Raw genomic sequence first — 16,565 nt, 5'->3', positions numbered from 1 at the left:
TTCTATTTTGTGTTGAAGAAATTCCTTTACATCTTTAATGTTTCTTCTACTTCTTTGATTTAAGTGAAACTTGGCATCTCTCTCACTAAACCTTCCCCCTCTCCACTGTCTTCTCTTCATGAAGTAAAGACAGGCCTTGTATTGCTCATTTTTGCCTCCTGCAAACCATTGTGCCATTCGTGTCACTCAGTCACCTCTTCCATTTTAAAGTTCACGCCATCTATTAATCAGCCATTTCTTATTCTTGTCATCATTGTCTTCTGATCTCTAAGACACACTCCTACTTTACTCCATGGTTTTAGCACTTGGCTTATGTATTCTCCCACAACAACAACAGCAGCAGCAACAACATTTAGATAGCATTTTTAGATTTGCTATTTCATTGGATCCTTACAAAAGCGCTATGAAGTAATTGCTATTACTACTCACATTTTATAGATGAGGAAAATGAATTAGAAAGAGGTCAGTTGACTTGCCCAGGGTCACAGTGCCAGTTATGAGGCAGGATTTGAATTCCTTTCTTCCTGACTTGAAGCCTAACAATTTATCCAGTAGGCCACGAAGTCTGCGTTATTCTTGGTGAATTCAACACTCAGCAACGGTTTATGACCATTTTAACATTCTGACCTTACAATTCTTCACCTCCTTAACTCCACTAGAGTTAACTCATCTTCACCCAGACACTCACTTGTTTATATCTTAGACTCTGTTGTTATTTAGAATGCTTCTTCCACATCTTCCACAGTCATTTTATATTTGAATGTATTCTCTTCAATAATTTTGATCCATAGTCCTTTTTCTCCCTAGTCACTCACACTACTTTTGTTCTGTTACTCTCACTAGGAATCTTCCTACTTTAGATCCAGGCCGCCCAGTATACATTTCAACTTTTCTAGTCTTCACTAAGTTTTTTTTCTATATTTTTACCTGACTTCTTTCATTTCTGTATTAGAACAAAAAGTGTCTTTTCTCTTTGACAGGGGGTTGATAACTCCTGAAATACTTTTATCCCATTTGCTACCACTTTTTCTGGGACCTTTTCCCATCATTCTCTAGATTTCTATTCTTACTTAGATTCTCCCTTTCCTAAAAAAGAAACTAACTTTACCTTGCTACTAAAACCATTAAGCTATATAGTAGTTTCTCTCTCCTTACCTTTTCTACAAGGGTTCTTAAAATAATCATTTACTGCTTCACCTTTCTCAGCCCTTACTCATTAACAGTTTGTAATACCACTTTATTTTCTTTCCAGTTGGTTGAAATTACTTCTTCTAAGTTCATTAGTGATCTTCCTGATTTATAGATCCAGAAACATTTTCTCAGTCCTCTTCTTCCTTGATTTCTCTATATTAGAAGCTCTTAAGCTTTTTTGGTATTGGGACGTCTTTACACTCTTAAAAATTATTGAGGATTTCCCCAAAGAACTTTGTTTATGTGAGTTATATTTATAGATGTTTACTATTTTAGAAAATAAATATCTTAGTATTATTATGACAATAGTTTTGATCTTGTAGACCCCAGGAAAGGGTCTGTGGAGATCCCAGGGGTCCCTGGACTGTACCTTGAGTCTTACTTTTGTTTGACACTGTTGCCCTTCCCCTCTTTTTTGAAAGAGAAAGGGAATTGTACTTTTCTTTGACTGCAGTTTCCTGGTTCTTCTAATTCATTGCTAATCTTCTCTGTCTCAGAGCTTCTGCCTTCTCCTCCTGGATTTGCTTTTTGTTCTTCTCTTTCTGTACTCTTCTTCAAGGAACTAATCACTTCATTGGTTGAAACTATAAGATGAGTTTGACAGCAGTTTGTGTATTTCAGTAATCCTTCTGTTTCAAGATCTTTAGTCCCACATTTTTAATTGTGTACCAGATATCTCCACCAGCACCCCAAAGCTCTACCTGTTCAAAGCCCCAGCTCATTATCTTATGTCTTATACCAAATTTTTCTTTTTCCTGACTTTATTTTTGTCAGTTATATCATCAGTCTTGCATTTTTTGATTCTTTCTTGTCCCTTGCCCTCACATCTAGTCATTTGTTTCAGTTGATCTTCTTCATTCCATTTATACTAACTAATACACACTTCAGGCCATCATTGCTTTCTCATTTGCTGTTGCCTCCTTTCTTAATTCAATTCTATTTAGCAAGCATTTAACACTTATAAAATCCAGAGCACTGTTCTAGTCATTTGTTGATATTACAGGGTCCTCATAAGATGTATGAAGTAGTGAAGGGATGTGACACATACATGAAACTATAAGTGAAAATATAGCATAGAGTGCTTTTGCCATTAGTCCCTCTCCTTTACCATCTATCTCAAATTTGTCTTCCTGTAACACTTCTGATTGTTAATTCCAGTGATCTAAAATAGGAGTTCTTAATCTTTTTTTATGTCATGGACCCTTTGGCATTCTTGTAAAGTCCATGGATTCCTTCTCTGAATTATGGGTGTTTTTTGTTTGTTTTCGTCAGTTTATTTATTTTTAGTTTTCAGCATTCACTTCCACAAGATTTTGGGTTCCAGATTTTCTCCCTATCTTGTCCCTCTCCCCATCCCAAGATGGCATGCATTCTGAATACCCCTTCCCCTAATCTGCCCCCCTTTCTGTCACCCATCCCTAACCCTTCTCTTATCCTCTTCCCCTTCTATTTTCCTGTAGGATAGAATAGATTTCTGTACCCTGTTGCCTGTACATCTTATTTCTCAGTTGCGTGTGAAAGCAATTTTTAACATTTGTCTTTAAAACTTTGGGTTCCAAATTTTCTCCCTTCCTCTCTGCCCACCCACTCTCATTGAGAAGGCAAGCAACTCAGTACAGATTATACATGTGTAGTCATGCAAAACACTACCATAGTAGTCATGTTGTGAAAAACTAGCTATATTTCCCTTCATCCTATCCTACCCCCTGTTTATTCAATTCTCTCTTTTGACCCTGTCCCTCCTTAGAAGTGTATGCTTCTGATTGAAGAAAATACTAAATTTCAGTTAGAAGTTAGTAAAAATAAAGATGTAATATTTTTTTCCCCATTTAAGTTCATGGACCTCCTGAAATTTATCCACAGACCTCTTGAAGTCCATGGATCCCTGGTTAAGAACCTCTTGTCTAAAACTCCAGTCTTCTTCCCCCTTTCCAACCACATTGCCTACTAAATTAAGCTCAGTCTTTGACCTGTCATTCAGATCCCTCTGTGGTCATTTTTTCCTTTTTTTCCCCCAGTCTTACTTTTCTTTTTTTTTTGTGACTTTTTTTTTTTTTACTGTATTACTTCCAAACTGCATCCAATCCATCCCTTCAAACTCTTTCTCAAATGTACCCTCCCTATGAAGTGTTCCCCAGTGGATGTGATTTTTGTGAACTCAGCATGTTCATCTATCTCTTATGGAACTTCTAGTTTGCCCTATCTTTTACTTATTTATGTGTATATCTTGACTACTCATTTTAAGCTTCTGGAGGGCAAGGACTAGGTTTTACTGATTTTTGTATCCAACAGTGTTAAGTCTAGTTGCATGGACACTCATTAAATGTTTGCTAAATAATTGAATACCTTGGTCTGTTTTACTAATATTTAGCAATGTTTAGCCATATTCAACTAATATTCTAATTAGACAAAGCTGAATTTGATGATAAAACTCTTGTAGCATGTGGTAGCTACCTTTACTTTGTATCCATTTAACTGCTTGAATATCTCACTTCTGTATTTTTCTTTCTTCATCTATTAAATAAGGGGGCAAATTAGTTATTCTAAGGTCACTTCCAGCTCCAAAACCTATAATTTTTATCCAAAGATAGATGTGAGAACTTTTGAAATGTTTTGAATTCTTCAGAAGAAAGATGTGAATTTTTATCTATATACTTTTTAGTTGTTTGGCTTATTTGATCTGATGAAGTGATGTTCACAAAATAGCTACCCTAAATTCTGTCTGCTCATTCTTTGAGCTGCACTCATATATACCCAAAACTCAAGTGCGCTTACATCCTTATTGCTCTTGCCTAGGATGCAGCTGTCCAGTCCCTGGCTGAAACAGAATTGGGGAATGACAGCTTACTGTGATTTTACTGAATGTCTTTATTTTGTACTTACTCAGATTTTAGATTCCAGGAAACATGTCTGTCACTTAAAGGAACAGACAGTATATCAGTGGTTGGTGTTTATATTGTACTTTAGGCTTGCGAAGCATTGAATGTGCATTATTTCATTTGATCATCACATAATTAGTGTTGTGTTTTGGGCGTATCATTTATCCTCATCTTATGGATGAGATCAAAGCCTAGAGAGGTCAAAAGACTTTTACGTGATTGTAACAGTTAGTAAATGTTGGGGGTAAGATATGAACCCAGATTTTCCTGATTCCAGGTCTAATACTTTATCTACTGTACAATATTGATTACATTTAGAGCTACGTTAGTAAATAATATTGCACCTAATAAACAAATACCATAGGATTGACTCTTCCCCCCACCCTCTATTTCCTGTCACTCAGCATGTTTCTGTCAGTTTTTCGTTATTGGCAATAAATTGACATGGACTCATCCACCTGTCCTTTCATTTTCCCCCAGTTCTTTCCCCCACCCACCATCACTAAGCATTTATTTGTCAAGTGCTACCAAACCAACAACCAAACAAACAGACATCCTTCAGATAACCTTTACTCTCCCTTTCCTGTCTTTGAACTCCTTAGGTTATATGCCTAGAAATCTACCTATTTTTTCACGTGGTTTCCTGGTTGACTTAACCAGTGTGTTAAAGGAGCAAAAGTAACTGGTGTACTCACTGGTAGAATGGAACTTATCCTGAACTTGCAAGTCACATCTTCTAATGCATGTTTTTAATGGTTCAAAGACATCTACCGTCCATCCTTTGTTTGCATAAATTAATCTTGATTATCAAGTTCCAGCTCATAACTATAATTTGACTTTCAAAGACAATGATAATCCACTGAATCTAAGCTCCAGAATAGGGGTCATTCTGCTGTCATCTCCAACATAAGGTACAAAGAATCACAAGACAAAAGAAGAGCTGAACAGAGATTATTATTTTTACCCTGTGACTCAAAAAAATAGAATTAAAAAAATTAACAGAACAGAAAGGCCCCCTTCAAAGTCTTCTACTTCTACAACAGTGATGTGGCTTATTAGCCCATTAGCATGAAAGGGAATCAGTATAGTGATAAACTCCAACCCATAGCTATGTTTTTGAAAGACTCATGGCAGAAATTACACTAAAGAACAACAGTGCAATTTGGCTTCCCAGAGAACTATAAAATGAACCTGGGAAGACACTAATATTTAATTAATGGCACGTTAAGGAAACAAGTAGTATGCTTTGATCTGCATTCAAACTCCATAGTTCTTTCTCTGGATGTGGATAGCATTTTCCATCATGAGACTTTTGGAGATGTCTTAGATCCTTGGATTGCTGAGAAGGGCTAAGTCTGTCAAAGTTAATCATCACATAATGTGGCTATTACTGTGTATAACATTCCCTTGGCTCTGCTCACTTCACTCAGCATCAGTCCATACAAGTCTTTCCAGGTTTTTCTGAAGTCTGCCTACTCATCATTTCTTATAACACAGTAGTATTCCATTACATTCATATACTACAACTTGTTCAGCTATTCCCCAGTTGATGGTCATCCCCTCAATTTCCAATTCTTGGCCACCGTAAAAAGAGCTGCTCTGTTGTTGTAACAACACTTATGCTATCCTCTACTTTCCTTAACCTGCCATTAATTAAATATTAGTGTCTTCCCAGGTTCATTTTATAGTTCTCTTGGAAGCTAAATTTCACTGTTGTTCTTTAGTGTAATTTCTGCCATGAGTCTTTCAAAATTGTAGCTGTGAGTTGGGGTTTATCACTGTACTGATTCCCTTTCACACTAATGGGCTAATAAGTTGCATCACTGTTGCAGAAGAAAAAGACTTGGGGGGGGTGCTTTCTGTTCTGTATGTATTTTTTTTTGAGTCAGAGTGTAAAAATAATAATTTCTGTTCAGTCAGCTCTTCTTTTGTCTTGTGATTCTTTGTACCTTATGTTGGAGATGACGGCAGAATGACCCCTATTCTGGAGCTTAGATTCATTGCATTATCAAAAAATGTTCCAAAACACAGCATAGTATTAATTGAACTTTATATTAATAAATAGCCAGTTGTTTTTCAGAAAACTAGCTATATGATCTTGGTTACTATAAAATTAACCACTTTCATGTTTTTCTTTTTTAACATTTTTTAGGGTAATTTTATGGAATGTCAACCTGAAAGTAGCATTTCTCATCGTTTTCATAAGGACTGTGCCTCCTATGTTAATAATACAAGTTATTGCCCCCATTGTGGGGAAGAAACGTCAAAAGCAAAAGAGGTGACCATAGCCAAAGCAGACACTACTTCTACGGTGTCGCTTACCTATGTCCAAGAGAAACCAGTGACTGTAGAGGGAAGGGCTGACACTACAACAGGTAGCAGGTAAGGTAGAACTTGATATTGCATTCATTTTGTTAGAATTAGCCAAGGAATGTTGGCCATTTGTCTGGGAATCTGAAGAGTAGTGCTCCATTATGCTACCTCTGGAAGCATATACATATATGTACTATGCTTTCATATGCCAGTGCACCATGCCCTGTTGTCTTTTTATTAGCATTGGTCCTTTTTATAATTAGGCATTTAAATAGCTTCCCTTTTCATAATTTCTATACTTTCCAAGATTATGTGTGAATCAGATCAATTTTCTAAATATCTTTTATTATGCTTGCAGAAATTCTTTTTAAATTGATTTTTAATTTTTTACTACTTTAGACCTAAGCATTTCTGAGCTTCAACTTGGCTGTCAGATACACTCAAATGTACTAAGGAAGCCTTGATGTAAAGGGAACTCTGTTGTGAATCCTTCTTCAATCATTATTCTGTGATTATTTATTATGGGGACCCTACTCTGAGCTATCAATTTGTGACAGACTAGTTCATAGCAGTTTTGTATAGTGTTAAATGTTACCTGTTCTCAGGATGGCTAAAGTAAATAATTTTCATAAAAGAAAAGACATATAGTAGGAGAAAATTATGAAGAAAATATTTTGAAGCTGAGTTTTTTAAAGATGGGTTTTTTTTTCCATTTGTTTTCTTTACTCAATGTTTCAAATACTTTTTCTTTTTAAACAAAGTGGAGTTGGAACACAATTGTCTGAGGAGGAGAAGCCTGAGAGTTCAACTCCTCAAGCTCCTGAAGGCTTCGAATTGTCTGGGTCTTCAGTTTTTGTCAAGCCTACTACTGGTCTTTCACAGGGGCCAGTCAAAGAAACCTTGGAGAGTGCTTTGATTGCTTTGGATTCTGAAAAGTAAGTTCCAATATAAATTAACAAAGGTGTTGTTGGGATTTAGGATTCAGAGCTCATTTGTCACTCTTTTGGGAATTTCAGTTAAATCATGTTTCTATTAATCTTAGTGATTCTCCACTTATTCCAGCCTGACGCACTCGAGCATGCACCCCATCCCCCCCACCCCCCATTAGCTGAATCATTTGAAATAGTTGGCTAGACTTGATTGGTCAAGTCCAAGTTGATTTTTCATCTAGTTTTATCAACTTGTCAGGATTACATCTATAATGTCTCTTTCTCTAAAACTTTTGCAAAACAGTGCTTAAGAGGGTAGCATGATGTATGTTTGAGGCAGCTGGATGACTCACTGGATAGAATACTGGACCTAGGGTCAGGAGGACCTGACTGAACAACAATAGCAACAATGGTATGTGTAGTAGAAAGGATAGTGAATTGGAAATTGAAAAGCTTGAGTTTGAGTCCTACTTCTGCTACTCATTTTCTGACTGCAAACAAATCATTTCACTTTCCATGAACCTTAGTTCAATTATTTATCAAATGGGCATAATAATGCTTGTGACACCTACCTTATCTGGCTGTTAAAAATGAAAGCTCTTTGTATGCTATAGGAATGTAAGATATTTTTATCAGAATTTTACTCAGCTTTTTACAAATGCCAGTTACTTTGATCTTCTAATTTTGTGACATTATTATAGCTTAATTTCCTTTTCATTAACCAGGGGAGAAAATGGCCTCTTATAAATTATAAAATGCTCATTAGGGTTACCTCATTGCCAAATAAAAGATACTTAAGCATTGTTCCTTAAAAGGGCTGGAGGAGGGAGGAAAAATTTCCTTTCCAAATACTGCTGTCAGATACCTGTTGTGTACTGAAGCCATCTTTGCCTCTGACTTTCTCTGTAGCCCTAGGAAAGTGACTTACTCTCTACATTCTTAAGTGTCTTTTGTGCAGTGATGGAAGTCTCCTGAGTTTTGTTATTCTGGAATTAAAAATCTTGACATACATGTAGATATATCTTTTCTAGGAAGAACCAGATACCCAGCCTGTGAGGGATGACTTTCTTTATCAATGAAGTTAAAATAAATCATTCACACTTAATGTAGGATAGGAGATTGCCTATGTAGGGTGGCTATTTTTCTGGTAGAAGTGTGCATACCTGTCTCTTTTCAAAAATCAATCTTAGGTTGTACAATGTTAACTAAATTTATAGGGTTTGTACTAAAGTTTAATGTATCAGGCTTGTTATGTTATTGTAATATACCATTTTGCTTAATAGACCAAAGTTCTTAGGAGAACAGCCTCAGTGCTCTAACTATGTTTGTTGAATCTGAAAACCTTATATTTGCTATGAGTGGGTACTTTCAACTATAAATGCCAGCAGTGCCACAAAGTGTACATAATATCTTTTATGTTCAAAGAGAGTAGAGTCATTAAGTAGGTAAACTAGGTCATATCCCGTATATTCTTGTTGGGGTTCCACCATTTTATAGGTGATTCAGGAAGAAGTTTAAAGAACTTCTCAGTGTTACAAGCTAATTGTAGATATGTGAGTAATTCAGAGCAGCTGAAAATTCCAGTCATAGCATCACCAAATGCCATGTATTTAGGCTAGAAGATTCCCTGATAGCTGTGCTAATCTAACCTTTGTAATGGACTGTGTTACTAGAATAGACTTCCCTTAGAGAAGAAGTGACAAGGTGACCCATGTGTTCCAGTTAGCATGTTTGAGTGGATGAAATGATGTTCAGAATTTTTTCTCTACTCCATGACTAAAGATGTGCATTTATTTTATTCCTTAGAATCCCCAGTGTCCTTTGAGAAATTAACAGTTTCAATGATGGTAGAGAGAGAATTTTGTTGAGGGGATGACTGAAAATAGTTTTAGTCTCTCTGGTAAATAGATAGTGAGGATAGGGCAGGCTTTCTACAGTTAACTCCCAAAAGTTGGCAGTTCAGGTTGAGATAAGGTGTAGGCTCCAAGTACTGCTCTGGTGCTCAGTGAGGAACACTGAATGCTTAGAATTCACTAGGTGTTTAATAAATGGTGATTGAATGAGTAATACTGAAAAGTCTTATTTTTGTTTCCTTCTTGACATTTCCTTGAACTGCCCATTTGAGAAACATTGTCATAAAGCCAACAGTTTAAATGTTGAAAAAATTTATAAAGCTTTATACTTCTGAGGATCTCAAATTACTTTCCATAATTTTCATTTTCTCATCTTCTCTTTATTTTAAAACTTCTTGACATCATCCTTCACTCTCCTCCTTTCCCCCAATTTCTGACAGTGAGATAGCCTTTCTCCTTATCAAGGCCAAGGCATCCTTATCTCGGGCCAAGGCCCGAGGCCCTTGATCTCACCACCTCCATTTTCTCCAGCAGATTGTAGCTCCAATAATTTTGTCACTCTCCTAATCTTCAGTTTTTCCCTATCTATTGATTACTTCTCTGCTATCTTTTCACATGCCCAGTTCTCCCTCATCCTTAAAAAAACTTTACTAGATTCTACCATTTATCCCTTCAAGTTTTGATCCTATATCTCTCTTCTTCTCAATCAGAATCATAGAGATAGCAATCTCATTCCACTACTTGCTTTCCTTATATTCAATCCCTAATTCTTTCAGTCTGACTTTTGACTTTGAATTTGCTTTCTCTAAAGATCAGTGACCTCTTAATTGTTAAATCTGATGATCTTTTCTTAGCCCTTATGTTTGTAGACCTATTTGACTCTGTTGGCCACTCTTTCCTGGATTTCTTCTCCTCTGAATTTTTATTACTCTTTTTATTTTCTATCTGACTTTACTGTTATCCATATTATGACTCCTAACTACTTGTGGATGATCCGATCCTGTGTACTTATCTCTCCTCTTTCTACACACTTTGTCTTGATGACTTTTATCAACTTTCTTGGGTATACTTATCATCCTTATGTCAGTCGTTCCCAGAACTATATCTAGTCCCTGTTTCCCCTGAGCTTCACTCTCCCATCATTTATTGCTTATTGAACATTTCAAATAGGATATCCTAAAAACATCCTAAACTTAACATGTCAAAACCAGATTTATCTTTCTCCCTAACTTTTTTCCATTTGCCAACTCCACTGTTTTTGTGAAAGGCATAACCATTCTAATCTTCCAGTTTCATAACCTTGTATTAATATCTTCAACTCCCCTTTTTCCATTACCCTAAATATCCAAGCAGTTGCCTGATCTTGTTTCTGTGTCGACAACACCTCTCACATCTGACCCCTTAGTACAACCAGCAGCTTAGTGTAGTCTCTCATCTCCTTGTTTAGATTATTGTGACAGTAAGTTTCATGGCACAGTGAATGGAGTCAGGAAGACCTGGGTTTAAATTTAACTTCACACACTATCTGTGTGAACCTGGGCAGGTCACTTAATCTTTGCTTCAGTTTCTTCAAGTGTAAAATGGGGATTATAATGGGACCTACCTTGAAGAGTTGTTGGATCAAATGAGATAATTTTTACAAAGCACTTTAGCACAGTGCCTGGCACATATTAGGTGCTATATAAAAAATGCTTTTTTTCCCCCTGCCCCCAATCTCTTAGTTGGTCGTCTTCTTCCCTCAAGACTCTGAACTTTAATATTTCCTTCACAGGGTTGCCAAAGTAATTTTCCTTAAGTATAAATCTGATCATGGTACTTTCCTACTCACTAACCTGCATTGGCTCCCTGTTTCTCACTGGGATCAGATATAAATTCTGTTTAGTTTTTAAAGCCCTTCACAATTAATTGTCAAATCTAATGACCTTTTCTCATTCTTCATCCTTCTTGACCCACCTGTAGCCTTCGACATTACTGGTGACTGTTCTTTGGATACTTTCCTCCCTAGGTTTTGTGACACTGCTCTCTACTGCTTTTCCTCGTACCTGTTGGGCCATTCACAGTATTCTTTATTGACTTCCTCTAGGTCATGCTCATTAACTATAGGTATCTCCCATGTGTTTGTCTGGGTCTTCTTCTTCCTCTAGACTGTCTCATTTGGTGATCTTGTTTTTCCCACTGGATTCAATTATCATCTCTCTGCAAATGATCTAACATCTGTCCTGACTTCCAGTCCCTCCTCACCTAATTTTGTCTTCAGTGTATCAAACTGGATATCAGGTAGTCATTTTATCAGGTAGTCATTTTGAACTCAACATGTCCAAAACAATTCATTTTACCTTTCCTCTTAACCCTCCCACTCTCACCTCCCCCTTCACCTTCCACTTCACTCCCAACCCAATTATCCCTTTTCCAAACTTAACCTATTACTGTTCAGGACACTACTGTCCTCCCTGTATATCCAATCTGCTGACACATCCTGTGTCATTTCTAACTTTACATCACTCTTATATGAACCTTTCTCCCTAGTCACACAGCTGCCACCTCATTTAATGTCTTCCTGTACCTCAATGCTAGAATATTGCAATAAACTTTCGGTTGGTCTCCCTGTTTCAAGTCTCTTCCCACTCCCACACATATACTGATAGTCTGCCAGAGTGATTTTCCTGAAACTCAAGTCTGATTATGTTCCTTCCTACTTAGTAAGTTCCAGTGATTCCCTGTTATCCCCAAGATCAAACATAAAATCTTTTGCATGCCACTTAAAAACCTTAACAATTTTGCCCTTTTCCTAGTATTTTAGTCTTGTTACACTTTCCTCCCTTCCATGTACTCTTTTTATCCAATGACACTGACCTTACTTTTTCCTTGAACATGACATTCCATTTCCCAACTTGCTGGTGTTCCTCTGAAAATCTGCCATGCCTTGAATATACTTTCTTCTCATAATAGACTCTTAATAGATGCTTATTGATGATTGACTTTCATATCATTCCACTCTCCTTATTTGTAGACTAGTTGAGGTACTTATAGGAGAAAAGTATCAAAAGGATTTATTCCTGTCTTTCTTCACTGAAACATAAGTTTCTTTAAGACATCATTTTTGTCTTTGGTAAGTTTAGTCTGGTCATTGGGTCATTATGTGCTAAGCTAATGAAGAGGAGAATTGCCAATTTTTTATTCTATATTCAATGACCTTTCCTCTAGCCTTTTCTTTTGGCTGTGTTTCATGGTTCATTCTTTTGGGGCTGAATTGGACATGTTTTCTTATGTATATAATAAATGATGTCATGATCATCGTGATATCTTTCAAGAGAAAACATTAAGTAATTGCCATTATCTAGTTCCTTATGGCACTTGCATACACTAGTAAGGATGGGTTAAAATCCAAATTCCAAAGGTTTACAAATAGTGAATACCAAGCTGCCTTCCACATCTAGTTGTAGTCATCAATGCTGTTTAGTTCCCATCATATGATAGTTGCATGTTGTTAGAGCAGTACATAAATGGGAGGAAGGAAGAAAGGGAATAAGAATTTATGTAGTGCCTATTCTAGGGTAGGCACTGTCGTAAGCACTTTACAAATATTATATCATTTAATTTAAGATAAGAAGAATTTATCCATGTAGAATGTTTTAGTTGTCTTGTGTGGGAGAAATGGGATGACCTTAGTAGTGCCTCTTTAATTCCCTCCTAACCTACATTGAGATGTCTCATTTCTCTTCCCTGGATATTCTGTATCAATTCATTTCGTGTAAATTTTGCTGTATGGCCTGCAAGATGCAGTTATTCTTGCATTGGAAAAATAGAAGGCAGCTCACATCTTATACCAGATTCTCTTTTTCTGTTTATGCTATCATGTAACCAGACCCACTGAAAAAGTGTTATTTTTAGGTTTATCCTCGAAAAATGTCAGTCAGTATATGTGCTTAACTTAGCAAATACCTTTGGCCTTGGGATACATCAAGTTTATTTTATGAAATACTCTTTCTGTTGGAATGACTTGACACATAAGATGTATTTAGTAGCATTTCAGTTGTTAGAGTTAATTCTGTAGAGAACAACATCTTATGGAATATATTCATAAGCTAAGGTAACAAATGGCTTTATTTTCTTTTAAGAGTCACTGGTTCATTTTTATTTCCCAATAGACCGAAGAAGTTACGTTTCCACCCAAAGCAGCTGTACTTTTCTGCCAGGCAAGGAGAACTGCAAAAAGTGCTGCTTATGTTAGGTAAGTAGACCTTGTTATCCAAGATTATTATGCTTCTAGGCCCAGAGTTTAAGATTGCTTGCTTTACTAATGTTTGAGGCCATATGATGTGGTATGGTGCTCTCTTTGGGCACAACTCACTTGCTGTCTTGTGTTTTTTACCTTCTTTCATAAAAATAAGGGGCACACTTAACCTTGGATTTCTTCTTTTGTTCTATTTCTCTTATGACATAGTCTTTTTGCTCCAGTATCAGTGTGGTTGGGAAACTCATTTTTTTTTTCATTGAAGCAGCTGTTTTGTAATATGAGTATGAACTTAGGAGAACACATAGAAAGCAAAGTATTATTATAACTGGGGTAGTTGCATAGTAGATTATTTTTAATGATTGTGCTATCCTGGTGCTTACTAGTTATGTGCTTATGGCCAAGTCACAGTCTCTGAGTCTTAGTTTCCTTATTTGTAAATGAAGTTAATAATACTGGCACTATATGTCAGACTCTTGGAAAGATAGTGTAATCCCCTAAAGTTGTATATTAATGTGAGTTATCATTATTATTATAGACAACTTTGGTATTCATGTTAATAAACATTGATGTGTTTAATTAAAAATAATGCTTATATAATGAATGCCTTTTTCAATTTTGATTTGATCGTGGATATATTCATAATATCCTGGTAATTTCTAATGCAGATAGCAAAATGGTGAAGCTGCACTGTGAAGAACTGATTCAGAAGGAACTGAAAAGTTGTTTGGCTTGAACATCTCTAATACTGCTTTTTTTTTTTAGCTCTTTGATGTTAAATGGTGTCCTAGAGATGGTGGGAGCCATCAGTTGGGATATTTTTGTTGATCTTATCAGTCTTGAACTGCTTTGCTTATTTAATTTGTTAATGAAACTGATTTAGCATTTGCTTTTATTAAATTTACAGAATTCCTTATGTTTTGTCAAAATTATAATGATATTCTAATAATCTAGCACTATATACGTTGTCTCCCAAAATATATTGAGAGACTGTATATGTGCAGGCTAGAGGACTAGTCTTAGTTTTTAACAAGAATTTATTTAATGCTGACTATGTGCCAGAAACTGCACTTAGTTCTAGGAATACAAGGAAAAGCAAAACCAGTTCCTGCCTTCAAGGGGTACACATGGTAATTGGGGATAACAACATGCAAAAAATTTTGTACATATAATATAATTTCTTCAACTGTGAAATGAGTATGAAAGTATCACTTATCTTGGAGTCATGAGGATCCAATGTCATAATATTTATAAAAATTGCTTAGCATAGTACCTGCAACATAATAGGTGCTATTTAAATGCTTATTCCCTCCCCTCCCCTCCCCCTCCCCTTCTAGGTGTAATGTGATTTGGGTCTGCACCAGGGTGCAGTTAGCAAGCATTTATTACTTGCTGTGTGCCAGGTACAGTGTGAGTTGTGAGGTCTACAAAGTCAAAAACTGAAATAGTCTGTGTTCTCAAGGAGCTTACATTCTATTGGAGGAAACTGTGTGTGCCCGTGAGCGCACAGCAATTAGGTAGGTCAGGCACCTGCAGTTGGGGAGATCAGGAAATGCTTTGTATTGAAGGTAGTAGTTCAACTGCATCTGAAAGTAGAGAGGAATTTAGTGAGGCATCCACCATCATTAGTGATGACCATTGCCAAGGCACATACAGGAGATGTGTGAAGAACAGAGGTATTACTTGACTTGTCTATAGTTATAATAATAAGAGTAAAGTGGAACGTGGGAGGTCAAAGGTGAGAGAGAATGCAAATAAGGGATTAAGATAGGATGGAGAGGTGGCTTCAGTTGGCGATTAAACCCAAGGATAGTAAGAATAACAGGTGGTGGAGGTTTGCTAGCCTTCAGGGTAATACCAAGTGACAATTGATTAAAGTGCTTACAGTTTCAGTTCCATTTTAGGATCTTAGAGGTTCCACTGATGCGGTAGGTTGGCACCCAATGTGTGGGCAAGGCTTAGCAGGCAATAGGTATGGGGCCTGCTGAGGCCTCTTGGTGGGATGGAGATGAAGGTAGGACAAAAATCAATTAGAGTCCTATAGAGTTAGATACATTTTAGCTGTGGCAAGTCACTTAAACTTTCAGTGCACCAGGTACATTTGATAGAATGTAAACTCTGGAGAGTAGAGATTTTTTTTTCTCTCTCTCTTTTTTTTTTGGTATTTGTTTCCTGAGTGCCTAGCCCAGTGCCTGGTACATAGGAGGTGCTTAATAAATGCTAGTTGATTGATTGAGACTTCCAATTATAAGTGAGTTGCCAACCTGCTTCAGTTGAATAAGTTTCCAAATTGGGATGATAATACCCACCCAAAAGGTCCAGTGCTGTCCCCTACTTCTCTTCCCTCCCTCTCCCCCTCCCCCCATCTCCCTTCCATTCCAACAATAACAACAGCCTCAGACCCAGGTAGGTTATTTAAAAAATTGGGTGTGTACACAAATATTTGCCATTTTAAAATCTAGTTGGAAGTTGTAGCAGATGCTGTAATATATGAAATTATTAATAAACCATGGTTATCTTACAGTTGATGGGATTGATCCCAACTTTAAAATGGAGCACCAGAATAAAAGAACTCCACTCCATGCAGCTGCAGAGTCTGGCCATGTGGACATCTGTCATATGTTGATTCAGGTTCATCTTTGTCGTTCACAATAAATATATGTATTTTCACATTCTTTTAGAAGTTTTTAAGTCCCTTATGATGATGTAATAGAAAAAAGTACTTGATTTGGAATCAGAGGACTTGGGTTCACTATCCTGCTCTATTTCTTATTATCTGTGATACTCTGAATCTCTTCCAGCTCTATGTCCATGGTAATGAGTCTGTGATAATGATGCAGCTTAGAATTGGGAATGAGTGTGCTGCACTTGGATTTGGGGGATCTGGGTTTGAATCCCAACACATACTTATCTTTGTGACTCTGGGCAAGTCATATTACCTCTCTGGGCCTCAGTTTTCTCAACTGTCAAATGGGGATAGTAATAGTATCTCCCTCATATGATTGTTCTCAGAATCAAAATGAGATTTTAGATAGATAGCTCATTTCAGTCCTTACATGCTATACAAATGTTAGCAGCTACCACCACCACCACTGTGACTGTAATCAAAGTAATTACTAATCAGTTCACTTTTGTTCTTTCTTTCCCATGAAAAGAAGCTTTGATA

At 36.7% G+C, this 16,565-nt stretch overlaps 1 protein-coding gene across 11 annotated transcripts in view; it reads left to right on the top strand.

The window, feature by feature from the left end:
• The window catches only part of EHMT1 (euchromatic histone lysine methyltransferase 1), a 297,878-nt gene that overhangs the window by 201,376 nt on the left and 79,937 nt on the right, over window positions 1-16,565 (top strand). For all 11 annotated transcript variants that reach the window (XM_078149928.1, XM_020981693.2, XM_020981698.1 and 8 more), the window contains 4 exons: window positions 6,223-6,452; window positions 7,145-7,318; window positions 13,314-13,396; window positions 15,924-16,030. In XM_078149928.1, coding sequence (XP_078006054.1) covers window positions 6,223-6,452; window positions 7,145-7,318; window positions 13,314-13,396; window positions 15,924-16,030 — 594 coding nt within the window. The remainder of the gene's footprint in view (window positions 1-6,222; window positions 6,453-7,144; window positions 7,319-13,313; window positions 13,397-15,923; window positions 16,031-16,565) is intronic.

This window comes from Phascolarctos cinereus, unplaced genomic scaffold (assembly GCF_003287225.1).
Source record: "Phascolarctos cinereus isolate Bilbo 61053 unplaced genomic scaffold, phaCin_HiC Scaffold_2;HRSCAF=192, whole genome shotgun sequence".
Classification (NCBI taxonomy): Eukaryota; Metazoa; Chordata; class Mammalia; order Diprotodontia; family Phascolarctidae; genus Phascolarctos; species Phascolarctos cinereus.
Note: the sequence above shows the minus strand (reverse complement) of the source record. Positions and strands in the feature narration are given on the sequence as shown.